The 13,260-nt window shown below is 38.8% G+C and overlaps 1 protein-coding gene across 4 annotated transcripts in view; it reads left to right on the top strand.

Moving 5' to 3' along the window:
* CDKL4 (cyclin dependent kinase like 4) overlaps positions 1 to 12,915 on the top strand; it is a 54,839-nt gene extending 41,924 nt beyond the window's left edge. For 3 of the 4 annotated variants that reach the window (XM_061432146.1, XM_061432149.1, XM_061432147.1), the window contains 4 exons: positions 1,062 to 1,144; positions 3,538 to 3,594; positions 5,599 to 5,733; positions 7,994 to 12,915. In XM_061432146.1, the coding sequence (XP_061288130.1) occupies positions 1,062 to 1,144; positions 3,538 to 3,594; positions 5,599 to 5,733; positions 7,994 to 8,095 (377 nt within the window). In that variant the 3' untranslated portion in view covers positions 8,096 to 12,915. Of the gene's footprint in view, positions 1 to 1,061; positions 1,145 to 3,537; positions 3,595 to 5,598; positions 5,734 to 7,302; positions 7,943 to 7,993 lie in introns of those variants that run through there. The other variant, XM_061432148.1, reaches the window with a different exon arrangement.
* Positions 12,916 to 13,260: the final 345 nt, after the last annotated feature.

Raw genomic sequence — 13,260 nt, 5'->3', positions numbered from 1 at the left:
CATGAATGACCTGAAGTCGTACAACTAGTTATTAACAATTGAAGAATGAGAATGGACTGCAGTGCTCTCTCTCATGAGCTTTCATCCCATGTCACTGTCCTCAACTCTTGCCCTTTCCACCTGGTTGGAAGAGAACATAACCCAAAAGATCAGCTGCAAGCTTACACCTCAGCCTGGGTGTGAACAAAGAGGCAAGCCACGCACAAGATGGCTATTTAGTAATCACTTCCTGTAGGCTCTCCTGGCAGCATGGCTGCCAGGCAAGGGAACTGCTGCTGTCTGATTCCCTGTGTGGTTCCCACACCTTCTTCTGGAGAATTCCAAGCCCTGGAAGATGTGGAGTAGTGTTTCACTATAGGCCACACCTTAAGCTTATGGTGTTTAACTGATTTCCTCTAAGGACTGTAGAAATTTACATTAGGCAGATATTAGACAGATCTGAGTTTGAATCTCAGGTCTGTCACCTAATGACTGTGTGACTTGAGGCAGGTTATCAAGCCTCTGAGCCTCATTCTCTCACTGGGACAGTAGAGATGAAAAAATTGCAACCATCATGAGATAGTTATAAGATTAAATGAGATCATATATGTAAAGCTCTCCACACCACTTGCTTACCTTCTCCTCTGATGGCAGCTGAATGACAGACTGGGGCTTTCCGGGTGGCTCAGTGGGTAAGGAATCCACCTGCAGTGCAGGAGATGTAGATTCGATCCCTGGGTCAGAAAGATCCCCTGGAGAAGGGCGTGGCAACCCACTCCAGTATTCTTGCTTGGAGAATCACATGGACAGAGGAGCCTAGTGGGCTACAGTCCATAGGGTCACAAACGTAACTGAGCAGGCACGCACAAATAACAGAGCAAGCCACGTGTGGCAAAGAGAGTTGGCAGCACCGATCTTACCTGAGAAGGCATAGTTTTTGCAGGGACCAGTTTCTCCCAAATCTAGAGGAAATGATCAGGCTCAGTCTTTCTTTTACATCTGGACCTCAGAAATTAACTGTTGAAGCACGATGCTGTCTTTAACTAAAATTAATCGTGAGTTATGTGGTTTGTATTTTACAGGAAAGCTAATCCCAAGACATCAATCTATCTTTAAAAGTAACCAGTTTTTCCATGGCATCAGTATTCCTGAACCAGAAGAGATGGTAAATTGCTCGATTTTGGTGTTTCACTCTTTGTGCTGGTACTTTCTTTAAAGGGGTGGTTGTTTCTCTTTTAATATTTGTGCTTTGAACTCCTGTTCTCCTTATGACATACTGATACAGGTCGAATAAACCATGTAAAAACTACATAAAATGAACCAGGAGAAGGCTTTAAAAGTTTTCTTGCCCTATCCAAAGATTAATTTAATTTTAAATGTGAAGTGAAAGCATCTTTCTTTCCTTCATAAATATGGTGAGCCTTTTAATCAAAACACTCAAGTATCTTTCCCTGAAATAATTATAAAATAATTATTTTCTCATAAAAAGTACTTAGTTATATTTATTTTGAAAAACAGATGCATTCTCTATTTTTTTCAGCTTCTGAAACCTCAAATCAATACAAACCATCTTTTTACAACATGTCTTTTCACATGGAAGGTCATTCCACAAAACGATCTTTACTGTATTGAAATCAAAACTGCAAACCCCAGTGATCACCTCTACACCCTCGCTGTGGTCTTTGTGGTCATTGATTTCTTATCTGTGTTACCTGAGTTTGGGCTTTGAACTTTAAAACTCCACATGGTCTGTTGTTGTTGGTCTGCTAAGTTTCACATCCGACTCTTTGCAATCCCATGGACTGCAGGATATCGGGCTTCCCTGTCCTTCACTATCTCCCAGAGCTTGCTCAAACTCATGTCCTTTGAGTCAGTGATGCCATCCAACCATCTCATCATCTGTTGCCCTCTTTTCCTCCTGCCCTCAGTCTTTCCCAGCATCAGGGTCTTTTCCAGTGAGTCAGCTCTTTGCATCAGGTGGCCAAAGTATTGGAGCTTCATCTTCAACATTAGTTCTTCCAATGAATATTCAGGGCTGATTTCCTTTAGGATTGACTGGTTAGATCTCATTGCTATCCAAGGGACTCTCAAGAGTTTTCTCCAGCACCACAGTTTGAAAGCATCAATTCTTTGGCACTCAGCCTTCTTCATGGTCCAGCTCTCACATCTGTACATGACTACTGGAAAAGCCATAGCATTGACTATGTGGACCTTGGTTGGCCAAGTGATGTCTCTGCTTTTTAATACGCTGTCTAGGTTTGTCAAAGCTTTTCTTCCAAGGAGCAAGCATCTTTTCATTTCGTGGCTGCAGTCACCATCTGCAGTGATTTTGGAGGCCAAGAAAATAAAATCTGTCACTGCTTCCACTTTCTTCCCCATCTATTGCCATGAAGTGATGGAACCGGATGCTATGATCTTAGTTTTTTAAATGTTGAGTTTTAACCCAGCTTTATTCTGCCTATACAATGAAAGGACCATCAGGGAAGGCTTGTGCCCTGCTCCCAATGTGTTGAAGACAGAGTGATGTGGAGGAAGGGAGAATCTGTTAAGCCAGGTCATGATTTATGGCACCTGTGAACCATTGGGTTCAAATGGCCCTGGCTTCTCTAAACACCTGTTCATCTTCAATTTATTTCATATAATACCTTGATTTATATACTGGACTTCTATTTTATTATGTTTGTTAAGACTCTTAACACATATAATGAAAGGTTAAATGTTTAATTACAAGTATAGAGGTTGAATTAAAAATAATATTCATAAAACATGTTTAGTTTAAAGACTAAAATACAGTAGTTCCCTGGTGATGCAGTGAATAAGAACCTGCATGCCAATGCAGGAGACATGGGTTCAGTCCCTGGTCTGGGGAGATGCCACATGCCTCTGGGCAGGTAAGCCAGAGCGCCACAGCTACTGAGGCGCACACTAGAGCCCATGAGCCTCGACTGCTGAGCCTGCGTGCCTAGGCCCGCGCTCCACAATAAGAGACGCCACCGCCAAGAGAAGCCCGGGCACTGCAGCAAAGAGTAGTGCCCACTGGCTGCAACTAGGAAAAGCCCTCGCAAAGCAGCGCAGACCCAGCACAGACAAAAAGAAGGAGAATGGTGCCGTTAACTTGGAAGCTTCCCCCTCCCCACATTCTCTTCCTCAGTCCCATTCTGTTCCTTGCTTACTATTTGAGTTTTGCATTCATCATTCCTTTGCTTTCTGTAGTGCTCTTATTCATGCAGTTCAGTGTGTTTTCATTAATGTTCAAAGCACCCCTATAAGTAGGTTGGGTATCCCTATAAGTAGATTTTATGGTACTGAAGGGGACATTTAGAATGAGCATTTACCAAACACCAATTGTAAGACATTGTAAAATTAAGAAAATAACTTCAGCTTTTTTTATTACACTATAGTGTAAAATCATGTAAAATTAAGATTTTAAAAAATCTTTGAAAGGAATTACATAACGTATTAAGGGACTTTCTCCAAAGTATTCTTAATACTAATATATTTTAAATATCTGCTACTTTCTTGTTATATAACATTGAAATGCTTTACTCTGTTTTTTAGGAAACTCTTGAAGAAAAGTTCTCAGATGTTCATCCTGTGGCTTTGAGTTTCATGAAGGTACCTAAGAATCAATTATAACCGTATTGACTGGAAATCATAATGACTGGAGCTGGTAACTCTGGGATGGGTGGACAGTAGGTCAAATAAAGCCAATGTAAAAATGTGGTCATTGAAACTATTAAAGAACTGTGAAATAATTACAATTAGAGGAACATCAGTGGTTTAAACACTAAATATTTCCAATATATCCTTTAAAATTAGTAGAAGATAAAAGAGAATGATTATAGCTATGATGAACACCATGCTTCTTTTGCATTCATTAGGAAATTTGACAGTTACGTCAGTGTATTTCAGACTATGGAAATTTATGAGGATGAATGTATTCCCTTTAAGTTGGAAAATCAAGAACTATGCTATCCAATAGGGTGGCCACTAGCCATGTTCCTACTGAGCAGTTGAACTATGGCTGATTAGAATTGAGATGTTCTATATTTCTATGAAAATTACCTTTTAGAAGAATATAAAATATTTCATTAATAATTTTTAAAATATTACATGTTGAACTGATAACCTTTTAGATACACTGGGTTCACTAAAATTCTAAATTGCTTGTTAAATAAATCAGTAGAAGATCAGGCAAAATCAGAACCATGTCGATACTGAATGTAGCCCCTGTACCAGGGTCAAACAAAGAACAAGTTCTAATAAAAAAGCAGAAGAAGCTCATCTATGACCAGTCTGCCATTCTTGCTTGACCGGCTGAGACCATGCTAGAAAGTGTGACTCTTCCATTCACCATGGATACTGAAAGCCTTTAATGGGGCAGGGATGGAGATACCAGTATGAGTATCTATCTTTAACAACCAATTAAGTCATATTTATAGCAATGGCTTCCATACCACTCATCAAAATGACTACTCATCAGAATGAGCTATTTAAAAATACACATTCCAGTAAATAACCTCAGATTTACAGAAGCAGAATCTCTATGAATAGGACCTTGGAGTTTATATCTTTAAGCCTCTCCCTAGGTAACTATGATGAACACCACAGTTTGAAACTCTTCTGATCTAGGAAGTAGAGCCATCAGAGTGACCTAGAGTCAACGGTGTAGACCAGCCTTTGTACTCGTGCTGGCCACTGCCCAGGTTCTATCCAGCGTACTGGATTCCTTCAGTCTGAGTCCTCCTGAGACCAAGAGCCCCACGCCTCTGAACTCTTAGATTGCCCTTACCACTGCTCCACTGGACCTCACCTGCTTTCTGCCTCTCACTGCTCTGACCTGCTCTAACCCAGCATTCTGCAGATCCTATCCTGGAAGTCTAATTCCCCAACTTTGTTGGCTTGTTAAATACAGATTAAAAGCCCACAGATTGTTTGGCCCTACCCCCAGGGCATTTGATTCAGTAGATTTGGGGTTGAACCAAGAAATTTGTATTTCTAGCAATTTCCAGGTGATGCTGATGTAGCTGGCCTGCTGCTGCTGCTGCTAAGTCGCTTCAGTCGTGTCCGACTCTGTGCCACCCCATAGACAGCAGCCCATTAGGCTCCTCTGTCCCTGGGATTCTCCAGGCAAGAACACTGGAGTGGGTTGCCATTTCCTTCTCCAATGCATGAAAGTGAAAAGTCAAAGTGAAGTCACTCAGTGGTGTCCGACTCTAGCGACTCCATGGACTGCAACCTACCAGGCTCCTCCGTCCATGGGATTTTCCAGGCAAAAGTACTGGAGTGGGGTGCCATTGCCTTCTCTGGTAGCTGGCCTAGGGACCACATTTTGTGAAGTCCTACAAGCTATTTGCTTTACAAGTGACACACACCTGACCTACATTGACCCCCTTCAAAACATTGACTGTGCATCAAGTCTGCCCTCAAAAGACTTTGAATTGGCAAAAGAAGAGCAATTCCAGTTATTAACAAGTTTCAGGTTCTGGATACTATACAAACTCGAAGATCTTCTAAACTTGTGTTTGCTCTACCAAGTTGTTATTCAGAGTTTTAGGGTACAGTAACAATACAGGCTCCTCTTTTTAATATCTTCTTTGCTCTTCCCGTCTTCCAAAGGAGTGTCTGAAGATGAATCCAGATGACAGATTAACCTGTGCCCAACTCCTGGAGAGCCCCTACTTTGATTCTTTTCAAGAGGACCAAATTAAAAGAAAAGCACGTAATGAAGGAAGAAACAGAAGGCGTCAGCAGGTACCTCGGTTCCAAAGTTAAAGTGCTATAAAAATGATTATTTTCCTTCTCTACCTCTCAAAGTGAGACTAGGCGGGCACCAAGATCTTTTCTTTGCACTGGTTTAATTCTGTTTGTTTGTCTAATAGAAATTGTGATTGATGCAATAAAAACCATAAAACTGAAAGTTTCCAGATTGCCGCAAAATCTTATTCCAAGTATACTTAAAGTTATTGCACAGTTCTTTTGTTACACTGATTGGATATCCTCCCCACCGAATCATGTACCCAAGACACAACAGTTTCATACAACTAAGCCCGGATTACAGCTGAACTGACTTTAACAGGCATTATGGAAGAATCCTTATACCTTTCTGTAGCCTCCACGTGTATAATAAGAAACTTGACTGTTCTATTCTTTCACCCATGGCAGGCACCTTAGTCTGCCTTTCCTAGGCTTTTCCTGGTAGCCAAAGACAAGCTCTGGACAGATTCAAAAAGTTGAAACTCAGATATCTGAGAACCAATCCTGTCCTAAAATGTGCCAATATTATAGATTAATATGGTGAATATAAAGATAGATGTTGATTCTATGGCTTATTAGGCAACTACCATTTACTTGCTTTCAGACAACATTGAAGTGGAAACAAACTCCATGGAAGTAGGTTTCTTTGGGTTTAGACTTCTTTCCCCCCTCACCTGCATCCCTAGCACCTAAAATAATATCTGTCACATCGAAGGTACTTAATAAATAGTATTCAAATAAATAGTGGGTAGCCATTCCCTTCTCCTGGGGATCTTCCCGACCCAGGGATTGAACCCAGGTCTCCTGCATTGCAGACAGATTCTTTACCATCTGAGTCACTGGGGAAGCTCAGTAAGTAGGTAAACATTGCTTATTGATAAGTCAAGATGATAAGTTTCCATTTCTCAGAAAACTGACACTCATCACATTTTGCGTTTGCTTAATTCTCCACCTCTGATCTACTTTTCTGTTCACCTATCTTCCCATTAGCGTCTTTGCCATAAAGGAAGAAAGTAGTCTCTTTCAGTAGTTAAAATAGAAGTTTTTTGGGAGAGAAGGGTCAAACTGATCAGTAAGATGAAATGTTAAGATGACGTCTGTGTATCCCAAATCTTTATCCAAGATAAAAATCCAAATTTTTATTACATAGGCCCTTTAACTATTCAAGTTACATGCTTGCAAGTTCAAGCCCAATACTGTTTACTTAACCAAGAAATTACGGTTTGTTCAAATTTGAAATAGTGTGAATTGTGTGTAAAAACACTGTCCCCTCAAAAACATCTCACCAGCTCCTGGACCTTTGTCGTGGGGAGAGGGGATGGGCAGGGCTCCACCCTGCCTCTTGGTCCCTGAGCCACTTTCCACTGCGCTCGCCCCCAGGTGGGTGGGGATGCTGCTGTCCCTTGACATCTCCAGTTCACAGCTGTGCTACCCTTTCTTTAATACTTCATAACTCAGCTGAATAAGTCTTCCCAAAGACACAGGACAACAGAAGGAAAAGAAACACCAAGAGCAGCATGCATCTAGAGAATTTCGTTTACAAAGATGTCATGTTCTCTGTCCTAGCCAGCTGCAGCCTGTCCATCTTGTGTGTCAGCCCCTCCAGAGCGCGCCCCACGAGACCATGCCTAACCGTCTCCCTCCATCAGGCAGAGATGGAGAAGGCCCAGGGCAGCCTGGCACACCAGAAGGCCCTAGAGAGCAAGGCCAAGAGAAAGACAGAGACGTCTTCCAAATTTTGATTTTCTTTCTGAGCACGCACGTTTTTCTTAGACATCTTACCATATCAGAAAATAAAGTTTCTGTATCTCTGAGTGATTGACCAACAATCTCCTTAAGCCTAAATATTGTTTAAAGTTGATAGTAAAGAGATTTTAGATCTTTGCTGTTCTGCTAATATCCTAAAATTAATATCTGAAGTTAAAAATCTGAGATGAGTAAAATGTAGACTCTTGCGCTTTTTGTTTAATAGCTGGTGGGAAGTTTTCTTTTAAACCCTGACCAGATACTCAGAAATGAATTCATTGAAACAGATCATAGTACGTCCCTGAGTATCCTATAATGAATAATATAAACTAATTTTCAAGTATCAGAACCACAATTTTTAGAAACGTAACTCTGTTTAATTTTTTAAATTGATGTCTTTTGACATCTTTGTACTGTATGTATCCTTTTGTTTTACCACCTTGAAATCAAACTGTACCAATAGGAATTGTTTTCAATTTACTTTCTTATTTTTGTCTTGTTCTGCTATTAGAATCAACTGTTGCCTCTCATACCAGGAAGCCACATCTCCCCCACACCTGATGGAAGAAAACAAGTCCTCCAGTTAAAATTTGATCATCTTCCAAACATTTAGTTCTTTCAAGAGGAAAGTAATTTAATACGTATACACATTTTTGTACCAGAGAGATAGGGAGTCTCAGTGTTTCAGATGCAAATGAGCCATATGAAAATTAAGATGCTTTCTAGAATTGTTTTGCTCTGATCATTACTGATTCCTCTGCCTGTGTTTTTTACATGCCAAGTTTATCTTTTAGAACATTTTCTATAAATGTTAACAGCATTTGAAACTGCACATATGGAGGAGAGATTTTCGATTTTATCAGAGCAGCCCCTCTTGAAGCAACTTGTATTGAGAATTTGTGAACTTATCCTTTGATTTATGAAAAAGATTTACATATACCATCTTACTTCAGCTGACCACATACAGTCTTAGAGCAATATCAGATTGCTTGCCTAGCCATTGTTTGTGTAAGGAATGGCATTATATTTCTGCATTTTAATTGGCTCTTGTTGCAACCAGGTCTGTTGAGTTAATCCTGGTATTTTATTCTGTGTTTTTATATTGGTGTAGGAAGGGAACCTTGAAATGTCATCTAGGTTTATCCCTTAATTCCAGGGCAGACTCTACTTTCTCTGTCTCATAAGACATTGACAATTCTATTTTTAAAGCTAGCTAGAGAACATGCCGTACATTTACATAGAAAATAGTGGATGAACTGCGAGGAATTACCATCCTTGTGACATCACACCCTAGAATAACTGACTGCTGAGCCTTCTCCTGTCCTTTGGTGCATCACAGTTCCTTATCCTTTTCTCCTCCTGATTAAGCCATCTCAGTACCTAAACCTATCCTCCTGGGTGTATTTTCTAAACATCTCATTGTCAACACTCTCTTCCAAACATTTGCATCCATACACTCTATAAACTTGCCCTGGGCATCATGGTCAGGTCAAGTTTGTAAACACTTCTGAGAGCAGAAAGATTATCATTCAGTTAACTTCATTTTGTGTCTCTTGTCAAAAAAAAGACACAAACAAACAAAACACCTCAATAAGTGAGTTGAATTTATGTTGGGACGTTTTCCCAAGTAAACTTGACACACACATACATACGTGTAAGTACATATTTATAATTATAAATTTTGAAGCATCAGAGTAGATCCCTTTTATCCTGGACATCTAAAAATGGTACAGACTGTTCGAAAGTACTTTTAGTTTGCTAGTAAGGAACTCATGTAAAATAATAGCATGAGGAAAAAATAAGTAAAAATAAAATAATAACATGAGGCTGTCTATCACTGACTGGCATAAAGGCACAAAATAGTGACATCTTTATCAATAAATGTTAAGATGATTTCATTAACTTTTTTCTGCTTCGGGGTCTGGCATACCTAAACATGGTCAAATTTTGCAAATACACCTAATTCCAGAAATTCCTCGTATTTGACACTAAGACACCAAGCATAAATTGTTATTAAGGAAGCACAGTTCCACCTCATGTTCATCTCTAAAAGTCTGCTGCACATATAAACATGGCCCTATGAACTTTCAGAGAATCTCAATCAAGTACTTGGGTGCATCTCTTTATTGAGGAGTTATGACATCTAAACAATAGTTCTGTGCTAACTAAAGATATTTGAGGTGAGCTTATTTGACCATTTAATATTCTTAGTGTGAATATAGCCTGCTTAGGATCTTCTTTATTTTCATCTTATTATCAGAATGTGTCTCTTCAGATTTTTTGCATTTTTAGTAGGATGATACCACAGGTACAAGAACAATGAGGAATAAAAGATAAAAGCAACATTGATTAAAGATTTATTTTTAGCTTTCATAGTGGGTTTTTTTTTTAATCATTTAAGCCTTCTTATTGCCAAACCACTCATGCTGTTCAAGCTCACCTAAATGTGAGCTTACATGCAGAAATTAAGACAGCGCAAGACCCCATTATCCATTTTATAACTGCTTCAAACAACAATGGAGTTTTGGGCAGAGGTTGGTTGGATAACTGTCTTCCCTTAATTTTTGCTCATGTTTAAGAATCCTTTCAAACTAGCATCTCTCTCTCCATTCTGTTCCTTAGACAAATCCATCATTTAGGTATCACTGGAGAGAGGAGAGGTGAAAGCATCTAATGCTTAGAAAAATGTTCCAGTGTAGTCATATTACCTTGAAGAAAAGGAATCTTCTGATAGACATTTGCATGCTTATCTTTCCCTGGGTGGCCCAGGCCATGGAGCACCTCAGATGCCTAGGTCGCTCAGGGGCACACATCTCGAAGTGCGACTCTTTACAGAGTGCGGATTTCTCACCTCTGTACTTTGCAGGCTCCCTTGCATTTCTCAGCTGCATGGAAGACAGCGGTACTCGTCCCCAAATTAAGTAATGACTTTTGTAAAAGTTCTCCTCAGCAAATAGGCTTGCTCTTTGCAGAAGCCCACGTGATTCTATAACCACGCGTTTCCTTCTACAGCCTTGCACACTTTCTGGCTTACCTGGGGCTTGTCTCACCCGTGCCAGCTTCCAGGCTTTCTAATTCACTTACAGAGCTCTTTCCCAGGGCTGTCCAAATACGACACCGTCATGGTGAGTGACACCATCTGAATACTCCTTTCCTCCACATTAGTGTGAGCTCTTGGTGCCCTGGTTTTCTCACTTTCCACACACACATACCTGAGACTCTCCAAGTTGCTCTCTTTCTTTCTTTTTCTCTTTCTTTCTTCTTCCTCCCTTCCTTCTCTTTCATTCTTCTTTCTTTCCTTCCTTTTTCAGGGCACTTTACAATTAAAAATGCAGACCTTATTTATTCTTAGTGCTGCTGCTGCTTCAGGAAAGAAGAAAGTATAATACATAATACCTAGAGAGGACATCTGATTCAACTTTATCAGCCCCGTAGGCCTCTTTGCTTGGACTCTGTCTTTAGTCCTCATTTCGGTCCTGATGATATATCCATGCAGTTGTTCAGACTTGCTCCAACCACAAAGCCCTTGACGGGGGTCACTTTTTAAAGATTGTTTTAACAAGACTGAACCATTAAAAAGTGGTATTCAAGAGGCAGCTGTCAAATGCTTTGGATTAGGGAGGTGATTGAGTAAAGGGAAACAGCAGAATGCAGGGATGAAGAAGTGAGCAGAGAGAATGTCCCTCTGCTAAGGAGCTCTCTCACTGTCTTTTAGTGCTCTTACACATTCCCCAAACTACAGGACATAAGAAAATTAATATGTTCTTTTTAATAAGATGAACAATTTTCAGTTCCGAACATGTTGTAAGGTCCTTGTTCATACTTGCCGTAGAATTACAGTTTTTTTAAAAGGTGGCACTTTCTTTGTCATTTGTTACCACCAGCAATTTCCAATCCTGGTTTTGGAACAACTTGAATGGCACAGAATTCTCCAAAAAATTTAAGTATATATTTTAAATTAAAACATACTCCCAAAATAGGAATGATCCTAAAATTCCACAAACAGTAGAATCTTGGAAAATTGGGGTACTAGTGTAAGGTAATAGTGAAATCACAAGTGTATAGATTTTAATGCATATAGTTAAGACATTAAGATGTCATTAAGACATTAACACTTGCAAGTTAAAGTAGTATGCTGGGTATATACGTGTATGTGTTTTCTACTAGAATCATTAACTCAACAATGTCATTCTTGTTTTGACAGAAGATGAAAAGTCAAGAGTGGTAATTTAGACAATAATAGAAATACCATTTGGTCTGGAAGTTAGGACACTGGTTCTAGGTCTGTGTAGCCTTGTCACAATATGTAACTTTCTTTTGCCTTCATTTTCTCATTTGTAAGATAAGAAAGTGGATAAATGAAATAATACGTTAGGCTCCCCTTCAGCTCTAAACTTCTGTGATTCTCTGTGGGGCATGGTATTTGTGTCTTGGATGTATCTTCCACTAAAATAGTCTTTCTCGAGACTGGTTAACAATATCAAAATACATTTTGCTCTTTATGATTTAGCCAGGAGCAAGGAGATCTCCCTCTTTCTCTCTCTCACCTCCTTTCTTTCATACTCACACAAACACACACACACCGCCGCCTGCTAGTTCTATCAAGTGAATAGCAGTTTACAGACAACCACCTAACAGAGGTCAATTTGATAAACAAAATTAAATTTTAAAGCTAATTATCACTGGATTGTTTTTAATTAATGTAAATCAAACAGGTGTGCTTTCAAAATGCAGAGTAATATGTAATCATTCTTTGCTGTTTTAATCTAACTCTAATTAGCTTGGAAATGACATATGCTGTGAAATACTAATTTAAGATATCCATTAAGGCAAAGAACATTCAGTACATTTCTAACTTCAGTAAAACTTTTGGTAGTTTCAGTAAATGATAACAATGGAATTCTACAAATAGAACTGAATTTTATCTGTTTTATATTTCAACAACAGGGACACAGGCTCAGTCAACCTTATATTTAACTTATCCTCAAAGCTTATAATCAAGCCAAGAATTTTTTTTCCTATTTAACAGGCATATAAATGACTTGTATTTATAAAGTTACAATTCTTCTTTTCTGTCCTGAACGCTAGTCACTGACTGTATCTCTAAATATTGTTACTTTGAAGATGTTGTGTGTCTACTTATGATTTTAGGACATGTTTGTATAAAAGCAGGTCTACTTCAAATCACATGAACTTATGGCTGTGATTCAATTAGCATTTGATAGATAGCATAATGACAATTTAGACTTCTAGATATAATGTACTGCAAACAGTTTTAGTTGTATTATGTTAAATATACATAATATTTTTTTATTTATCTTAAGATACTTGTAAAACCTGAGAATGGGATTAAAAACTTTGGTGACTTTATATTCGAATATATCACTTAACCTGAATATGTTCTTTAGCTTATTTTAATAAAAGTTAGAACTATTTCTGTCTCCTAATTTTTGTTCAACTCAGGTATTAGTCTATTGACTATTACTTTGTATTTAAGTGAGAAAAACTGTCATCTTCATATATTAATTCCAGAATTTGTTATTTAATTTCCTATCAGTTGGAATATCTGAACAGCTGATGTAGCAAACTATTCCTTTTGTTGCCTGGGGCTGGGAATTTTTACAAATGGAAAACTAGCAAAAATTTTTCCAGTCTGACCGGCTTGATGTTTATCTCTGAGAACATCTTTACAACTTTACTTTGAGGCTCTAAGATTGTTTTTCCTCCAGTTCAAATATTTTTTTCTGGCCCTTTACGATACTTAAGCCGCAAGATGTT

The sequence above is a fragment of the Bos javanicus genome, chromosome 11 (assembly GCF_032452875.1).
Source record: "Bos javanicus breed banteng chromosome 11, ARS-OSU_banteng_1.0, whole genome shotgun sequence".
NCBI classification, from domain to species: domain Eukaryota; kingdom Metazoa; phylum Chordata; class Mammalia; order Artiodactyla; family Bovidae; genus Bos; species Bos javanicus.
This window is presented reverse-complemented; position numbering and strand designations above follow the sequence as displayed.